At 41.3% G+C, this 19,977-nt stretch overlaps 1 protein-coding gene across 2 annotated transcripts in view; it reads left to right on the top strand.

The window, feature by feature from the left end:
- The window catches only part of LOC133388453 (nuclear body protein SP140-like protein), a 50,656-nt gene that overhangs the window by 26,370 nt on the left and 4,309 nt on the right, over window positions 1-19,977 (top strand). The window contains exons 1-5 of one of the 2 annotated variants that reach the window (XM_061634414.1): window positions 1,621-2,068; window positions 4,694-4,795; window positions 7,463-7,605; window positions 9,381-9,428; window positions 16,938-17,056. In XM_061634414.1, coding sequence (XP_061490398.1) covers window positions 1,732-2,068; window positions 4,694-4,795; window positions 7,463-7,605; window positions 9,381-9,428; window positions 16,938-17,056 — 749 coding nt within the window. In that variant the 5' untranslated portion in view covers window positions 1,621-1,731. Of the gene's footprint in view, window positions 1-1,620; window positions 2,069-4,693; window positions 4,796-7,462; window positions 7,606-9,380; window positions 9,429-16,937; window positions 17,057-19,977 lie in introns of those variants that run through there. The other variant, XM_061634413.1, reaches the window with a different exon arrangement.

Below are 19,977 nucleotides of genomic sequence, written 5' to 3' on the forward strand. Positions count from 1 at the left end.
AAGCTGAGAGTAGCCATATGCATACCCTGGACTTCAGGAAAGCTGATTTTAATAAACTCTGAACAATTATAAGTAAGGTTACGTCGTGGCAAGCAGCCCTAATGAGAAAAGGAGTCCAAGATGGGTGGGAGTTTCTAAAAAAAGATATTTTAAAGGCACAATGGCAAACAATTCCATCAAGGAAAAAAGGGGGAAGACAGCAGAAGAAGCCAATTTAGCTTCATAGAAAGCTTAGAGATGACCTGAAAACAAAAAAGGACACATACAGGAAGTGAAAGGAAGGCTGGATCATGAAGGAAGAGTACAGACAGGTAGCACGGAATTGCAATGATGGCATCAGGAAGGCTAAACCTGAAAATGAGCTGAGGTTAGCGAGCGATGCCAAAAGCAACAAAAAAGCTTTCTTCAGGTACAACCATAGTAAAAGACAGGGAAAAGAAATGGTGGTACAGCTACTCAATGAGGATGGCAAAATGATGACAGATGACAAAAAAAAGGCAGAAGTGCTCAATTCCTACTTTGGCTCAGTCTTCTCTCAAAAGATGGCCTATGAACCTCCTGGCAAACGTGAAGTTGAAGGGGCAGAATTATAGCTTGAAATTCATAGAAAAATGGTCAAGGAATACCTAATCACTTTGAATGAGTTTAAATCTGCAGGGCCCAACAATCTGCATCCAAGAGTATTGAAGGGACTGGCTAAAGAACTCTCGGAACCACTATCTATTCTCTTTGTGAAATCATGGAGGATGGATGAAGTGCCGGTTGATTGGGGGAGGGCGAATGGTGTCCCAATCTTCAAAAAGGGCAAAAAGAAAGAACCTGGGAACTACAGACCAGTCAGCTTGACATCAATCCCTGGGAAAATTCTGAAGCAGATTATAAAGAGGTCAGTCTATAAGCACCTTGAAAACAAGGTAGTGATTACTAGAAGCCAACATGGATTTGTCAAGAACAAATCTTGCCAGACTAATCTTATTTCATTTTTTGATCACATCACCTTCCTGGTAGATGGTGGAAATGCTGTGGACATAATATATCTCAACTTCAGCAAAGCTTTTGACAAAGTGCTCCATGATATTCTGATTAGCAAGCTAGCTAAATGTGGGCTGGATGGAACAACTATCAGGTGGATCCATAGTTGGCTACAGAATTTTATTCAAATGGTTCCTTCTCAAACTGGGGGGAGGTAATGAGTGGAGTACTGCAGGGCTCAGTCCTTGGCCCAGTGCTCGTCAACATTTTCATTAGTGACTTGGATGAGGAGGTGTAGGGAATGCTTATCAAATTTGATACAAAATTGGAAGGGATAGCTAATATCTTGGAAGACAGAAACAAAATTCAAAGTGATCTTGATAGGCTGGAGCATTGAGCTGAAAACAACAGGATGAAATTTAACAGGAATAAGTGCACAGTTCTACACCTAGAAAAAAGAAACCAAATGCACAGTTATAAGTTGGGGGATACTTCGCTCAGCAATACTACATGTGAGAAGGATCTTGGGATTGTTGTTGATCACAAGCTGGATATGAGCCAGCAGTGTGATGTGCAAAAAAGGCAAATGCTATTTGAGGCTGCATTAACAGAAGTACCGTTTCCAAATCATTTGAAGTACTAGTTCCCCTCTGTTCAGCACTGGTTAGGCCTCATCTTCAGTACTTCTTCCAGTTCTGAACACCACAGTTTAAGAAGGATGCAGACAAACTGGAAAACGTTCAGAGAAGGGCAACAAGGATGATCAGGGGACGGCAAACAGAGCCTTCTGAGGATAAACTGAAAGAACTGAGCATGTTTAGCCTTGAGAAGAGAAGACTGAGGGGAGTTATGATAGCACTGTTCAAGTACTCGAAAGGTTGCCAGACAGAGGAGGGCCAGGATCTCTTCTTGATCATCCCAGAGTACAGGACATGGAATAATGGGCTCAAGTTGCAGGAAGCCAGATTTTGGCTGAACATCAGGAAAAACTTCCTAAGTGTTAGAGCGGTACGACAATGGAACCAATTACCTAGGGAGGTGGTGAACTCTCCAACACTGGAGGCATTCAAGAGGCAGCTGGACAGCCACCTGTCAGGTATGCTTTAATTTGGATTCCTGCACTTAGCAGAGAGTTAGACTCAATGGCCTTATATGCCCCTTCCAACTCTATGATTCTGTGACCTCTGGCCTAGCTCAGGAATGTTGGCTGGGCTGTGGTCATTGGGCTACATATTACCATTTTTTGGTGGGAATGCTAAGTTGTCAAGAACTTTTGGTCTGAGATATATCAGGAAAACAATATTATTTGAGACCCAGTACAAATTACACCCCAGTAATCATTATTATCATTTTTGAGGACATTAATATGGATATTAAACCAAAGGAATTGCTAATTTTTCTGTTAGTTGCTGCTAGATTGTCAATCACACAGTCATTGCAAGAGCCAAACATTTCCCTTTGGTATAATAATTTTTGGAATGTAGCCATTTCTAAGGCGATAACACATAATTTAAAAATATTGAAAGGTATTGAAGACCCAGAGACTTGTTACGCTACGTGGTGGGACTTTTTGATTAATGCTAATAGTGCTGACTTGCAGTGTTCATTACTAACAACATCACTTGAAATTTAGAACTCTGGAATGTTACATTTTGGAAATATTCTTCTGGCTGTTACTGAACAGTATCAATAACAATACTTGTAGTATGGGATCATATGTATGCCCTTTATGAAGCATTGTATAACTTCCCGTGTTTCTATTTTCTTATTGTTGCTGCGTTGTGTTTTTTCCTTTGTTTTTCTAATAAAAAAAAAAATACAAAAAGAAAGCCTGGAAAAGCCTGCATGCTAATCCTCACAGGGCAGGCTGGCACTGCAGTTGTGTTTTATGTATTACAAATTTACCACAAATTATGCTAGGGGGGAAAAGGCAATACAGGAAAACAGGTTAACAATGGCATTTGGGTTTTCTTTTAAAAATGAGTAAAAAAAAAGGATGGCAATTCCCAATTAAATGGCTAATGTGGAAGCAACCTTTGTATCATTTTCTTCAGTACTGAAATGTGCTGGTGTAACAAAGAAAACCACAATAAAAATGCCTCAAGGACAATCTAATACCAGTGGGAAAATGAAAGGTCTTCTAAAAGGTAAAAAAAAAAGTGTGGTGGTGGTATAGATTTCCCATTGGTTCTCCAGACTGCCTCCCCCCAGTTCTCCAAATACAACTTTGCCATATACCCTAGAAACCAGGCATGTATATTGTTCATGTGTCGCCTACCTCCCAAAAATTCCTACTTGCCATTTTGGCCATTTCTTTTTTTTTTATGTCTGTGCCTCCATTACCCAGTTCCTTGGGGTTTTTTTTGAAGTTTTAAATGTAAACAAGCCGTGTTAACCATTACTAGTACTCACATGTCCTGTTATGATGGAAATTGTCCTATCTTTGCTATGTGTTGAAAGCTATCCCCTTTGCTCTATTATTCAAGGAACTTACTTCACATTGTGGTTATGTGTTGCAACTTGAGTCCTTAGTTGCTTGTTCTTTTAAAAGTTATTTGTTCTTTTCCTAGTCTCTCTCAAGCCTAACCGCAAGCTACATTTCCTGTCAAAGCTGCATCCCTGTCCTATCAGAAATGATAGGAGCTATAGTTCAACAACATCTGGAGGCAAAGATGGTCATGCATGTTTGGCCAGTTGTAGTAATGGCTGACACAGAGTGACTGACAGTTGCCTTCAGGGAGCTTACCTGCATGTGGGAGCGCATGCTTACACGGATATGTTCTCTTTGGGAGACACCCTGTCAACTGAGTTGTGGTCTCCTTGTTGGGGATTTCTTTACTGGTGGTAGTTTGCTTTTATGTAGGGTAGAGTCACACTCACTGTTCTGCCAGTTGCAGTGTGTCTCCACCTCTTTTATGAAAACGGGGGCACATGATGCTAGTCAAATACTACCCCTTTTTACTGTAAAAGCTGATGGGCTCAGCTCGAGTGCATTTAAAAAAAAATCTCTTCAAAGAGATTTTGCAACCGATTGGCAGATCGACCTGTTACTCCTCTGCCAATGGAAACACTTTTCTGTAGGTGACTAGTGTCCTCGCAGCCTTAGATGCAGAATTATGCTAAATTCTGTACTGTTGTAGGGAGGTAGCTTGGGCAAGAGGATGAATGAGATGTAGAGGCAGCTGTTCTTTTTTGTATGTGCATATCTTCTCCCTTGTGTTGTATGGATGACATTTTCTTTACTCTTGCTACATAAAGAAAATTTATGTAGCTAACACAAAATAGTGCTATCATCAGGATAAGGAATGTGATATTAAGAGGTATAGGATTTGGTGCATCTCTGCTCTTCCCATTTACTGCCCATGCCTCCTCCCCATTTTGGGACTTGGGTTGGTGGAGCTGCACTGATGGACCACATAGGTCTGCATAGAATTGTACTGGAGTATCTGTGATTCTGTCCAAGTCATCAGTGTATCTCCATGGCGGAGGTGTAACGTGAGACCTGCTGGCAGGGTGGGTCTTCCAACATCTCCTGTAACTCTTCAGCCACTGTATTTTTGGTATAGGGATGCATCCTCACAACTTAATGTGACATGACATACACACTCCATGCCACATCCTGTTACCGGAATCTGTAGTCTGGTAGGACTGCTATCATTTTCTGGAAGCCAAAAAAAGAAAGACTTGTAACCTTTGACATTGATTTCTTGATTTCATCTAGGAAAAGGGATACAAAATAAGGAAAGAAAAAAAATCCTGGGCCCGTTAATTGTACTTTGTGGAAAACTGAAAGGCGTTTTATATAAGCGAAAGTTGGCAGCAGGTAAACATTGTTTTGGAAGAGTATATGTATAATTACATCTGTTAAAGGAATTCTATACCAAGAGCAGATTAAAATCTTTGTGCGTGGGTCTATGTGTGTTGGGAGTAGGGTGTATCCATGCGGGTATATCCATGTGGGTATCATTTATGTTTGGGAACACTTAAAAATACTAATTTCCTATAAGACTATTGTTTTCCACTGTATCTTGTGGACTCAGTGCAGCTTAAAGCAATTCCTTCAATATCATAATTCAGTTTTCAGTACTTTTGAAATCCTTTCCTATTCATAGATGCATACTTAAGTGATTCCTTCAGCTTTAAAACAGTATTATAAGACAGTATTCTATTGACGTTTTCCATTTTAATTGGTGCAGCATATCATTTATGTATTAGACTGAATTTATACATTGCAGTTATGACAACCCCATACATTGTTAATTCCTTCATTTTTTGTTTTAAAGAAAAAAGACTACTCTCTGAACAAATATATTCACTGATAGGCAAAAAACCCATGTGGTTTAAGAATCTGAAACTGCAGTTTCATGTAAAATCAAAGTGATTACAATAAGTTGCTACTTAAGCAATAAATTTAGCTTGGCCTGCCCAAGATGTGTGTTTTCAGCCTGCTATGCTTAAACCACTCCACTTAAGGAAAGGTGGGAATGGCCAGTTAAAAACAGAGCACAGTTAGAAATTTGCTAGAATTTATGTCACCTCCCGCTGTTTTATCTTGTACAAACTGAGACACTGCTCATGTGCACTGGAGACTATTCTGCAGAATACTCAGTGCCATTATTCCACAATTGTTTTTGGAGTTTTTTAATGTAAATTTGCAAAGTGTTGCTGCACTTCACATATTCACAGAACCAGAAGCAAAAGAAAATGATTTACTAAAGGAAACTTAACTAAAATTGCAAAGTAAATCAAACATATTTAAAGTGACTATCTGAACTATATCAACTGTCTTAATATTGTTGCTTCCTCCCTGCTAAAACAAGATCAGCATAGCTTATGTCTTGTTTCTGTTATTTGGGCTGATGGCAGGTATTGCCACCACTCACCATATGCTCAGAGGCAAATGTTACCAAATTTTTCCAAGCTACACAGGAAGTAGATTGGACTGTGAAAGACCAACCCAAATTGTGTTTGCATTTAAACAAATGTGTAGGTCAGCACAATATCTCAGGTCTCCTGCTCCCCTGGTGCATTCACTATAGCTGCCAAATTTCCCTGCTTTCTAAAGTTTGATAGAAATATCTGTTGGCAATAGGTACGTTTTAAACTGCAACGTTTTTTCCGCCTATTAGTGAATTTCTCTGCTTTTTAACCCAGGAGGTAAGTAATGGTTCCTGTGCAAGTTTGCTGAGAATGGATTGATCATTTACATGCTTACTGAGTTCAATGGAATTTATTCCCCTGCAATAATGCTTAGGATAGGTGAAACTGACCACAGGGGGATGGGGAGAGGAGGAGGTAGAAGCTCAGGGGAACGGGAGGAGGAGGAGGGCAGGTTTGATCATTTGCATGTTTATTGAGTTCAGTGGAATTTACTCCCATCATGCTTAGGATAGGTGAAATTGACCATGAGGGAGGAGGAGAGAGGGATGGAGGGAGGGAGGGCTGAAGTGAGCAGGAGAGGAGGAAGGAGGGATAGGAGGAAGGAGGGAGAGGAGAGGGGGAGGGGAAAGGCAGGTCTGATCGTTTGCCTGCTTATTGAGTTCAATGGGATTTACTCCCATGCAATTATGGTTAGAATAGGTAAAACTGACTGAGGAGGGCAAGTGGACAGGAGAGGGAAGGAGGAAGGGAGAGGGGAGGGGATTGGAAGGGAAGGGAGGATGAGGGGAGGACAGGTTTGATCATTTGCATTGTTTTTGAGTTCAGGGGGATTTACTCCTGTACAATCATGCTTACGATTAGTGAAACTGACGTGGGGGAGGGGCAGAGAGGGGGAAGGAGGGGGAGGGGAGAGGGAGGGGAGGAGATTGGGTGGGCGATCACTGGGCAGAGGGAAAGCCCCTTTCCTTTCCAAAAGGAAAACATTGTGAACAGTAACATTCTTTTTCAGGGTTTTCCCCACCTTTTTATTCTACAGCAGGTACATGTAGCCTCCCACCCAAATTCAAACCAAAGCTGTCCCTGGTCACATCCACACTAGGCCTTTTTTTCACTTTAGATAGTCATGGCTTCCCCCAACGAATCCTGGGAAGTGTAGTTCGTGAAGGGTGCTGAGAGTTGCTAGGAGATGCCCTGTTCCCCTCACAGAGCTGCAATCCTCAGAAGAGGGGCTGACTGTTAAACCTCTCTGGCCACTGGAGCTTTGTTGAAAGGGAGGGGAGGGAGGAGAGCAGAAGGAATGGGGATGGCAGGAGGGAAGAGGAGGACAGCGGTGCTGCTGCCACAAATAAAAAGGTGGGAACAGGGGGTCCAGAAATGATGAGGAGCATCGGCTGGACCATTGTGAGGGCCCCCTGAAGTCTGGTGTTGGTCCTGATCAGGTCTCATTCTGAAATATGTTTCCAGTGTCCATTCCATAATCTCTGTTCATGTGATTTTTCCTACGTAGATATTGGATAAGAAAATCCTGTTGGCAGAATTTCTTTCTCCGTTCACTGACCTTTGCTGAATGGGATAACTGTATAGCATTGATGTGACTTCTTTCTTACAGGAGTTACACAGAAATGTATCAGGGGTCTGAATGGAGTATGGTACACACCACGAGAATTTGAGATTGCAGGAGGATGTGTAAATGCAAAATCCTGGAGAAGAAGTATCCGCTGTCGTGGGGTTACTTTAGAAACATTAATAAAGGTATGCAGTTCACTTGTAACACCTCCAAATGTTAATGCCTCATATTTTTTACTTGTAACCGCAAAGGAATTTCAGATAATACCATCAAGACTTTCCACACAATTATCCATATATTTTATTCTTAGAAGAAAATCTTTATTCTTGTAAAAAATAATATTCTACATCACAACTAAATAGCAGCACAACTGTTGCATGAAAAAGCCATTGTCTAGATTCTAGAATACCCTTCTGGTATATAGAACTGAGCAAACATAAGGTATGTGCCAAATAAAGGCAAGCACTGTATATTGCATGGAACCATAATCTATGAAAGTGTTCTGCTTGTATTGCAACAAAAAGTATATATGTGATAGTTATAAAAACAACAAAAATATTGTAGAACTTTAAAGAGTAACACATTTATTATGGCATAAGCATTTTTGGACTGGAATCCACTTCATCAGATGCATGAAATATAATCCCCAGTTATGGTGAAGAGGGGAATCCTCAGTGGGAGGGACTTGTAAGCAATGAAGTCAGAGGGAAATAAATGCAAGAGGTACAGAAAATGGTAATTTAATCAGAGCTGGAATTTTTATTTAATGATCTATAGGGCTTCTTTCAAGGTTACCTCTTCCAATTCAACTATTAACACATTAAAAAACAACATATTCCAAGTCTAAAATCATAGCGTACAACACAAGTATGCAAAATAAGCACTGTGACAGCAGCAATAATGATCATTGGTAAAACTTATGGTTGTATTCAAAGTAGTGCTAAACCAAACAGTCCATCAGCGCAAGGATTTTTATTTACTTATTCAATTCATATCCCACCCTTCCCCTCAGAAGGAGCCCAGGACACCAAAGAAGTGATAAAACACTAAAAGCATCTTTTAAAAATCTTAAAAACAAAACATCTTTAAAAAACAATTCCAACACAGATTGCAGGTTGTGTTCCAACAGTTGTGTTGTGTGTTGGAAGGATTTTTCCTTGTGCAATGGACGGTTCTTCCCCTCTCCTCCCCCTATGCACCCCCTAAATCTGTTCAGGGTTTCCCCCCAGCACTCCAGACCAGATTTGGAGATAGCACGGGATGCCCACGGGTGAGAGAGAAATCCCCCTGCACTATTTGGAGTCTTACCATTAGTGCAAGGATTTAATTGAATACAGCCAAGAGACAGTGAATTCAGTTACACTGGAATGTATGCAGCATACATTGTTGTGGCCTTTTCCAACAAGCATTAGGTGATAAAACAGTCAATTTAGTAATGCTGTTAATTAACATTTGTAGTGGAAGAGGAAACCACTCTCTCTTTTCAGACCATAATGAACTGAATTAAACTTCTTGGTAAATCGTAATTCAGTTGTTTCACATTGGAGTCTACCTTTGACATTCTTTTGTTCAAGTATAGCCACCTTAAGATTCATTAGCAGACTGTCCCGGCAGAATGAAGTGTTCTCCTATTAGTGTTTAAACAATTATCAATAGTAATGTTTATCTAGGCATTTGATGGCTGAAGGAGACCGACATCCCAGAGCTCACCATATGGAAGAATGTTTTATCTGCAATTATGTTTAGAATAGTATTTGTTGCTGTTAAAATGTTTTGTTGTAAATGCGTTTCCTCCCCTGGGCACCTTTGGGAGGATCAGCAGAACATAAATGTAAATAGTAATGATAATAATAATATGCTAGTAATAAGTCTAATTTCTCTTGTGTTTATTCCCTGAATTCAGGTGATATTTTTGGATTCTGCCTCAGAGTAAACCTAATAAATGTGATGTTTCTTTCAGAGAGGAGATCTACCTGAACCAGCACGAAAATCCCTCAAGAAAGTGAAGGTAAACAATTCCTAAACTGTTTTACTAGATTGTTGTGTTATCCACAATCAATCTAAATTGGCATATATGCATTTAATTTATTCAATTATGTATTAAGATATTTCTATACTGTCCTTCACCAAAAATGGTCACGGGGTAGTCTACATCAAAATAAGGCAATGCAAAAGATAATGCATAACAAACAAAAACATTAAAACAGTATTCAAATTCATAAATAATTAGCATCCATCAAAACCCAGACTTCACCCTGACACAAAATGTGAGTTTTACCTGGCTTCTAAGTGCTTATCCAAACGGAGCGGGATAATCCATGGTTTCCATATTCGGTTTGTCATCTGATAGTCCTCACTTTGCCTTTTAGTTCGCTCTTTCCCAATTAAAAAAAATGCTTTTTTGCACCCCCACATGCAGTGGTAAGACTGCTACATTCTTTTTGCTTTTTCCAAGCTCCACCTCTAAAACCTCCCCCTATCAACCAATTGGTCAGCAAAAAAATGACATATGCTCCTCTCCCCCTTTGCAACGAAGCGCAATATGGCTGTAAAGGAGTTCTCGCTGCGGAAGGAAAGGGAGAAGGAGGGTGGTGGTCGGTTTCAGCCTACCTCTGGAAAGCTTTGTCAATTTCATTCTACTCGCTGGGGTTTTTGCTTCAAATCATTTCGGGAAGGAAAGGGAGAAGGGGGGGTGACACGTTTCTTGCTTTTTTGGAGAAATAAGTGTAATTGCCAGCGTGTGTATCTCCTTAAATATCCATAAAGGCAGAAAAGCATACATTCGTTTAAGCGTAATATGGCAAATACAAACAAGAAAGGCGCTGCTGCTCGGTTTCACGCCTGCCTCCGGAAAGCTTTGTCAATTTCATTCTACTCGCATACATTCCATGTCACCCCCTCTCCTTCTCCCTTTCCTTCCAACAGCAAAATGATTTGAAACAAAAACCCCAGCCAGTAGAATAAAATTGACAAAGCTTTCGGAAGTAGGCGTGAAACCGACCAGCAGCCCCGTTCTCGCTTGCTGTGCATTGCAGATCTCACCCAGAGCGGCTGCCCAGTTTGCAGGCTGGCAAAAAATAAAATGCATCTGCGCGGTAGTGGCAGATCCCCCCCAACACCCCACCATTGCGATGATTGGTTCAATTTTCCCAGGCTTATTCTCGCACATGCGCAAAAGTGCAGATATGTGATAGGCTGGAATGAGGAGAAGGGGCCAGGGGAAATGCCCAAGAACCGCCTATCAGCTGTAAAGTCTGCCGTATTGCATCCTAACTCCTGAAGGCACAGCGAATGAATCCCGATTTTAAACAGCAAATCACATTTTTGCCGGTATTGCAAGGAGCGGATTTAACCTGTGAAAATGCGTAACAGCGCAAGACGTCATTTGGACGACCGAAAAATAATGAACACACATAGCGGGCATGTCACACATTTTGCAGTCGTCTGGATGAGCCCTAAATGAGCATAAAGTGGGGACAAGAGGCATCTCAGTGGGGAGGTAATTCTACAGATATGGCGCCATTACCAAAACAAATTTATGAATTGTTCAAATTTATATGTAAACCTATCCTTTAGGATGCAGACCTGCTAACTTACATTCTGTAGAATTGTACAGTTTAAGAAAAGATGGCTCTCTGTCTCTTTCTCGGTATCTTATATATAAGAAATGCTGAACGAAAATATTTGCCATCTCTCCAGAATGTTTGCTCCTTTGTCACCTGTTCAAGATGCTTTCCTCTCCCTAACTTCTTTCTTTCTCCACACCCAGTACAGAAATGCAGCAAGCTGCCAATGAAGGAAGAGAATGATCTCTTATTCCCCTGACAGTGGGCACACCCTCTCTTCTTTGCAGCTCTGCTATTCCCCACCAATCACTGTGCTGCTCCAGTGTTATTATTATTATTATTTATTACATTTGTATACCGCCCCATAGCTGAAACTCTCTGGGCGGTTTACAACAATTAAAAACGTTAAAAACAAATAAAACAAATTTCAAATCAGAGTTTGGAGACGGTCTTGTTCCAGAGACATTCTCCTAAATAAGAATTCAGCCTGTTTTGGATGGGGTAGCATGCCCCTTGAAGAACCAGGTTCATAGGGGATGGTTTTGGACTCAGCTTTGCACTTGGATGCTCAGGTAGTGATTATAGCCAGGAGTGCCTTTGCCCAGTTTAGGCTATTGTGTCAACTTTGCCCATTCCCAATGAGGTCAGTCCTGATCATGGCAACACATGCCTTAGTTATGTACTCTCTCTTATGGTTCGCCATATGCTGGACTGGTGCTGCATCGAGTACTTGATGCAGCACCAGGCCAGGTCAGAGGGGTGGGATGGGGTTGTTATCCATAAAAAATCCATCTTCCTTGCCAGGAGTGCAATCCGCACCGTGTCTAGATTTGAGGGATTTTTTTTGTGGAGCTGGGCCAGAAAGGCAGAATGGAAATGGTGTTTCCCACGAAATCACACTGCTCAGCTGGTCAGAGATGGCAGAGAGAGGAGACCGGGAAGTGCTTGAGAGAAGAGGCTGGCAGGCCAAATTGGAAGGCCCAGTGGTCTGTATCCAGTTCATGGGCTGGAGGTTCTCTGTTCCTACTTTAAACTGAAAAGTGACTTGCCTCTTTAACAGTTCAACCAACTGCTCTCCTATACATACATGTAGCTTTGGTGGAGCAGTTAAAAGTTTGCTTACTTATACTGTATTAGTTTTGTGATATATGGAAAATGCAAAAACATTACAAATTTGATTTTAAGAAATCACAATTCCAGTCAATGCCTACAGAGTAAGAAAGTTACGTGTTCAAGTCCACGTCAAACACAATTTGTAAATTTTACACCTGCAGACCTAGACTGGATTTCTAAATCTAGCAGATCATGGAATGATTTCTCTGTCTACATCCTTTGCCTTCTCAGGAGTAGTTCTGATTACTTGTGTGACTGTACTGCAGATCACCCTTTTCTTGTTTTTTTACATCACATGTGTATATAGTCCTTTGTCTTATCAGTGCTTCAGTATTAAAAGCATACAAATGGAACCTGCTATAAAATATTGCAGTATATCTTCACCTGCTAACATGAGTGCTCCTTATCCTGCCAGCCAGCAATGCGGTCCTGCAGAATGCCCTCAAGATGTTCAATTCCCAAGCATCAGGAATGATGGGAGTTATGGTCCAACAGCATCTGGAGGGCATTGCGTTGGCTATCCCTGCTCTAAGGCAAAGGGGCTCAGAAAAGGCATTCCATTAGCCCTCTTTTGCATTTTTCTTGTCCAACTGACACTCAGTATTCTGTAGCTGTTGAGCATCCTTACTCCTCATTTTTTGTGAGGGAAGGGACCTTAAAGATTTTTTTTTATCCTTTTGCAAATAAAGTCTTTCTAAAATATGGTGATAGCTTCCTCTTGTATCCCAGCAGCCCCATTCTGACATTCACCACCTGAGTGTGTTATCCCCACTCTCCCCCAGCACGCATGGGAGTGATTGCAGGACCCCTCCAAGAGGACACGCCTAGAGAGCAGTACAGAAATATTGAAGGGAAAAAGTTCGCTGAGAAAAGGCAAAGTAGCCTGGTGAAGCAAGCAATGGTTCTTGTGTGCAATTTATGAAGGAAGAATATACGAAATGGGGATATTCAAAAAAGCTCTTTTCTTAGAAGCTCCCATGTTAGCCATGGCCATTTACTAGTGCTGCTAGTGATTGTCAATGGGGTGAGTAAGGGTGGATGAGTTTTTATATTGTCCATTAAGCCTAGAACATTTTGGGACAAGCCGGGCCTGTACAAAAGGGACGGGCTCCACTTGAACCAGAATGGAACCAGACTGCTGGCACTTAAAATTAAAAAGGTAGCAGAGCAGCTTTTAAACTGACTGAGGGGGGAAACCCGACAGGAGCTGAGAAAGGTCCGGTTCGGAATAAACCTCCCCCCTGGGATAAAAACCAAAGCAATGATGAAATTTTAAAAGGGGTAGGCCTAGAAGTAGGCATTGTGAGAGCAGGGGCACAGGATATAAATTCAGAAGAGCAAAATTACCACAGGCCTAACCACAAGTGCCAAAGACACTTGAAGAGAGACACTGCTTACAAGTGCCTGTACGCTAATGCTAGGAGCCTCCGAACCAAGATGGGAGAACTGGAGTGCTTGGTCTTAGAGGAGAGCATTGATATAGTGAGCATAACGGAGACCTGGTGGAATGGAGAAAACCAGTGGGATACGGTTATCCCTGGATATAAACTATATCGGAAGGACAGGGAAGGACGTATTGGTGACGGAGTCGCTCTATACGTGAAAGAAGGCATTGAATCCAGCAAGCTCGAAACCCCAAAAGAGGCAGACTCCTCCACAGAATCGTTGTGGGTGGTGACACCGTGCCCCAGGAGGGACTTAATACTGGGAACGATCTATCGTCCCCCTGATCAAAATGCTCAGGGAGACCTTGAGATGAGATATGAAATTGAGGAAGCATCCAAACTAGGAAAGGTGGTAGTAATGGGTGACTTCAACTACCCGGACATAGACTGGCTGCATATGTGTTCCAGTCATGACAAAGAAGCAAAGTTTCTAGATATTCTAAATGACTATTCCCTAGATCAGTTGGTCATGGAACCGACCAGAGGGATGGCAACCCTGGACTTAATCCTCAGTGGGGACCGGGACCTGGTGCGAGATGTAAGTGTTGTTGAACCGATTGGGAGCAGTGACCACAGTGCTATTAAATTAAACATACATGTAACTGGCCAATTGCCAAGAAAATCCAACACGGTCACATTTGACTTCAAAAGAGGAAACTTCACAAAAATGAGGGGATTGGTAAAAAGAAAGCTGAAAAACAAAGTCCAGAGGGTCACATCACTCGAAAATGCTTGGAAGTTGTTTAAAAACACTATATTAGAAGCTCAACTGGAGTGCGTACCGCAGATCAGAAAAGGTACCGCCAGGGCCAAGAAGATGCCAGCATGGTTAACGAGCAAAGTCAAGGAAGCTCTTAGAGGCAAAAAGTCTTCCTTCAGAAAATGGAAGTCTTGTCCGAATGAAGAAAATAAAAAAGAACACAAACTCTGGCAAAAGAAATGCAAGAAGACAATAAGGGATGCTAAAAAAGAATTTGAGGAGCACATTGCTAAGAACATAAAAACCAACAACAAAAAATTCTATAAATACATTCAAAGCAGGAGACCATCTAGGGAGGCGATTGGACCCTTGGATGATAAGGGAGTCAAAGGTGTACTAAAGAACGATAAGGAGATTGCAGAGAAGCTAAATGAATTCTTTGCATCTGTCTTCACAGTGGAAGATATAGGGCAGATCCCTGAACCTGAACTAACATTTGCAGGAAGGGATTCTGAGGAACTGAGACAAATAGTGGTAACAAGAGAGGAAGTTCTAAGCTTAATGGACAATATAAAAACTGACAAATCACCGGGCCCGGATGGCATCCACCCGAGAGTTCTCAAAGAACTCAAAGGTGAAATTGCTGATCTGCTAACTAAAATATGTAACTTGTCCCTCGGGTCCTCCTCCGTGCCTGAGGACTGGAAAGTGGAAAATGTAACGCCAATCTTCAAAAAGGGATCCAGAGGGGATCCCGGAAATTACAGGCCAGTTAGCTTAACTTCTGTCCCTGGAAAACTGGTAGAAAGTATTATTAAAGCTAGATTAACCAAGCACATAGAAGAACAAGCCTTGCTGAAGCAGAGCCAGCATGGCTTCTGCAAGGGAAAGTCCTGTCTCAGTAACCTATTAGAATTCTTTGAGAGTGTCAACAAACATATAGATAGAGGTGATCCAGTGGACATAGTGTACTTAGACTTTCAAAAAGCGTTTGACAAGGTACCTCACCAAAGGCTTCTGAGGAAGCTTAGCAGTCATGGAATAAGAGGAGAGGTCCTCTTGTGGATAAGGAATTGGTTAAGAAGCAGAAAGCAGAGAGTAGGAATAAACGGACAATTCTCCCAATGGAGGGCTGTAGAAAGTGGAGTCCCTCAAGGATCGGTATTGGGACCTGTACTTTTCAACTTGTTCATTAATGACCTAGAATTAGGAGTGAGCAGTGAAGTGGCCAAGTTTGCTGACGACACTAAATTGTTCAGGCTTGTTAAAACAAAAAGGGATTGCGAAGAGCTCCAAAAAGACCTCTCCAAACTGAGTGAATGGGCGGAAAAATGGCAAATGCAATTCAATATAAACAAGTGTAAAATTATGCATATTGGAGCAAAAAATCTTAATTTCACATATACGCTCATGGGGTCTGAACTGGCGGTGACCGACCAGGAGAGAGACCTCGGGGTTGTAGTGGACAGCACGATGAAAATGTCGACCCAGTGTGCGGCAGCTGTGAAAAAGGCAAATTCCATGCTAGCAATAATTAGGAAAGGTATTGAAAATAAAACAGCCGATATCATAATGCCGTTGTATAAATCTATGGTGCGGCCGCATTTGGAATACTGTGTACAGTTCTGGTCGCCTCATCTCAAAAAGGATATTCTAGAGTTGGAAAAGGTTCAGAAGAGGGCAACCAGAATGATCAAGGGGATGGAGCGACTCCCTTACGAGGAAAGGTTGCAGCACTTGGGGCTTTTTAGTTTAGAGAAAAGGCGGGTCAGAGGAGACATGATAGAAGTGTATAAAATTATGCATGGCATTGAGAAAGTGGATAGAGAAAAGTTCTTCTCCCTCTCTCATAATACTAGAACTCGTGGACATTCAAAGAAGCTGAATTTTGGAAGATTCAGGACAGACAAAAGGAAGTACTTCTTTACTCAGCGCATAGTTAAACTATGGAATTTGCTCCCACAAGATGCAGTAATGGCCACCAGCTTGGATGGCTTTAAAAGAAGATTAGACAAATTCATGGAGGACAGGGCTATCAATGGCTACTAGCCATGATGGCTGTGCTCTGCCACCCTAGTCAGAGGCAGCATGCTTCTGAAAACCAGTTGCCGGAAGCCTCAGGAGGGGAGAGTGTTCTTGCACTCGGGTCCTGCTTGCGGGCTTCCCCCAGGCACCTGGTTGGCCACTGTGAGAACAGGATGCTGGACTTGATGGGCCACTGGCCTGATCCAGCAGGCTCTTCTTTTGTTCTTATGTTCTTATGTTCTTAGTGCAGCAAGAAGTGATGCTTTCATGGTCCAGAAAATGTTACCTGTTTGTCAGCTTCCTGCTCTTCTAGTTTGCCACAAAAGGACTGAACTGAGTGGATTATTTTTTTAATATTGGACACTTTCAGTGACTGACCACTATATATTTTAAGACAACTTCCAGAGGTTCTCTTTTGCAGCAAAAACAATGTCTATTTAAAAATATTTTTCTCTCTCCACACAGATGTATAGGATGTTGTTGATGATATTGTATGATATATCTGCCAACTGAAGTTTCTTTATTAAAGTATTTTTTAAACCACCTTTCAGGGCGCATTGCCCTCACAAGGTGGTATACAAGAACTATCACAAATGAAAACCTCTCACTCACATAGTTTTGATAAATTTATTTTTCATAGTAACTAATTTTATTTTGCTTTGTTTTAGCCTGAAAATGATGACACATGTGAAGTGTGTATGGAAGCAGGGTCAGAGATGCTCTGCCATTCATGCTGTCGATCCTTTCATTATTCTTGCCATATTCCACAAGAACCTCCTGGGAGAAGGTAGTTTCCCCACCCCCCATCCCAGAATTCTAGAGTAAGGTGAAGTATGAAAGAGTCAGGAAAGCAGCTGCTGTATTTGCCAAGACACACAACATTATTGTAGCTCGTGATTCAGGCTAAAACTTAACCTATCTGAAGCTCAGCGATAACCTAGAGCTCAGCAAGTTATCTCAACCTGAAAATTTGAATTTATATCGACAATAGTGTACTTTGCATTGCAAATATATTTTAGTATTTTTCTCATATTACTTAAGGTGCATGTCTATATAAACAAAACTGCACTGTTTAACAAAATCTTGTAACAATATTTCATCTCTCCTGTTTCATGAAGCTATACTAAACTATAATAGAACAGTAGCTTTCAGTGATATGGTATATTTTATTTATTTAAAAGTTTTATAAAGCACACTTTCATATAAAATGTCTCAAGGGAGTATATAGATTAAAAACACAGTAATGTTATAAAAATATCAAACACATCAGTAAGAGCTGGTTGGCAAAAAAAATCTCAGATTTGAAAGGCCTGTCTGAATAATATAGTTTTTAGATGCCATCTAAATCTCTCCTGACATACCTCTATTGGCAAGGAGTTACATAGGGCATGGCCTCTCAAGGTTTGGCTCTCATAAAGGCCAGCTGAACATCAGGAGCATGTGGGACCACAAACAGTGGCCCATCAGAAGACCTCAGTGACTGAGGAAGAGCCTAAGACATCAGGCAGTCCTTAAGGTACTTTGGGCCCAGGTTATTTAGGGGGTTGTGAATTAACACAAGAACCTTGAACCTGGCACAGTAGCAGATTGGTAACCAGTGCAACTCTGTTAGCAGTAGAGTAACAAGTTGTCAATAACCTGCTCCTGTAAGCAGTCTGACCACTTTATTCTGCACTAGCTGCAGCCTCTGAACCAGATGCAAGGGCAGCCCACATTAAGCTCCTTACAGTAACTGAGTCTTCAGTTTACCACTCCAAAATGTTTGGGAGTTGTTAAAAAAAAAACAATATTAGAAACTCAACTGGGGTGTATACCGCAGATCAGGAAAGCTACCACCAGAGCCAAGAAGATGCCAGCCTGGTTAAAAAGCAGAGTCAAAGAAGCTATTAGAGGCAAGAAGGCTTCCTTCAAAAAATAGAAGTCTTATCCAAATGAGAAGAATAAAAAAGAACACAAACTCTGGCAAAAGAAATGCAAGAAGACAATAAGGAATGCTAAAAACATAAAAACCAACAGCAAACAATTCTTTAAATACTTTGAAAGCAGGAGACTACGTAGAGAGGCAGTTGGACCCTTGGATGACAAGGGAGTCAAAGGTGTGCTTAAGCAGCATAAGGAGACTGCAGAGAAGCTAAATGAATTCTTTGCATCTGTCTACACAGTGGCGGATCCTTGTGCCTGTACTAACTCTTGCAGGAAGGGAGTCTGGGGAACTGAGGCAAATAGTGGTGGAGTTCTAGGGTTAATAGACAAAATAAAAACTGACAAAAAACTGATAAATTTAATTGTTGTAAACCGCCCAGAGAGCTTCAGCTATAGGGCGGTATACAAATGGAATAAATAAACAAATAAATCGCTGGGTCCGGATGGCATCCACCAAAGAGTTCTCAAAGAACTCAAATATGAGATTGCTGATCTTCTAACAAAAATATGTAACTTATCCCTCAGATCTGCCTCCTTACCTTAGGACTGGAAAGTGTCCAATGTAACACTTTAAAAAGGGATCCAGGAAGGATCCTGGAAATTTCAGGCCAGGTAGCTTAACATCTGTCCCAAGAAAACTGGTAGAAAGTATTGTTAAAGATAATATAACCAAGGATATAGGAGAGCAAACCTTGCTGAAGCAAAACCAGCATAGCTTCTGCAAGGTGTAAGTCCAGTCTCACTAATCTATTACTTTGAGAGTGTTAACAAGCATATAGAGAGCGGTGATCCTGTGGACATAGTGTACTTGGACTTTCAAAAAGCTTTTGACAAGGTGCCTCACCAAAAACTCCTGAGTAAGCTTAGCAGTCATGGAATAAGGAGAGGTCCTCTTGAGGATCAGGAATTGGTTAAGTAGCAGGAAGCAGAGAGGGTAGAGACACACTTACTGTTCTGCTGGTTCCAGTGCATCTCCACCTCCCTTTTCTGAAGACAAGGGCACTTCAGACAGATTTCACAACTGATCAGCAAATCAACCCGTTCCTCTTCCAGGTGTGGCCAATGAAAACACTTTGCTGTGGGCGACTAGTGTGCTCACAGCCTAGGAATAAATGGACAATTCTCCCAATAGAAGGATGTAGAAAGTGGAGGATTGTTATTGGGATCAGTGCTTTTTAACTTGTTCATAAGCAAGTTTTGAACAATGAGCCAAGTTTGCTGATAATACTAAATTGTTCAGAATTGTTAAAACAAAAAGGAATTGTAAAGAGCTCCGAAAGGATCTCTCCAAACTAAGTGAATGGGCGATAAAATGGCAAATGCAGTTCAATGTAAAGTAGTATGAAGTTATGCATTTTGGAGCAAAAAATCTTAATTTCACATATGTGCTCATTGGGCTTGAACCAGCAGTGACTGACCTTGGGGTTGTAGTAAATAGCTCAATGAAGATGTCGACCCAGCAGGCAGCAGCTGTGAAAAAGGCAAATTCCATGCTAGGGATCATTAGGAAAGGTATTAAAAATAAAATTTGCTGATATCATAATGCCATTATATAAATCTATGTGGTGCGGCTGCATTTGGAATACTGTGTACAGTTCTGGTCGTCTCACCTCAAAAAGGATATTGTAGAGCTAGAAAAGTTTCAGAAAAGGGTGATCAAAATGAGCAAGGGGTGGAGCGGCTCCCCTATGAAGAAAGGTTGCAGTGTTTGGAGCTTTAGAGAAAAGGCAAGCAAGAGGTGACATGCTAGAAGTGTATAAATGTATGCATGGCATAGAGAAAGTG

Source organism: Rhineura floridana, chromosome 7 (assembly GCF_030035675.1).
Source record: "Rhineura floridana isolate rRhiFlo1 chromosome 7, rRhiFlo1.hap2, whole genome shotgun sequence".
Taxonomy (NCBI): Eukaryota; Metazoa; Chordata; class Lepidosauria; order Squamata; family Rhineuridae; genus Rhineura; species Rhineura floridana.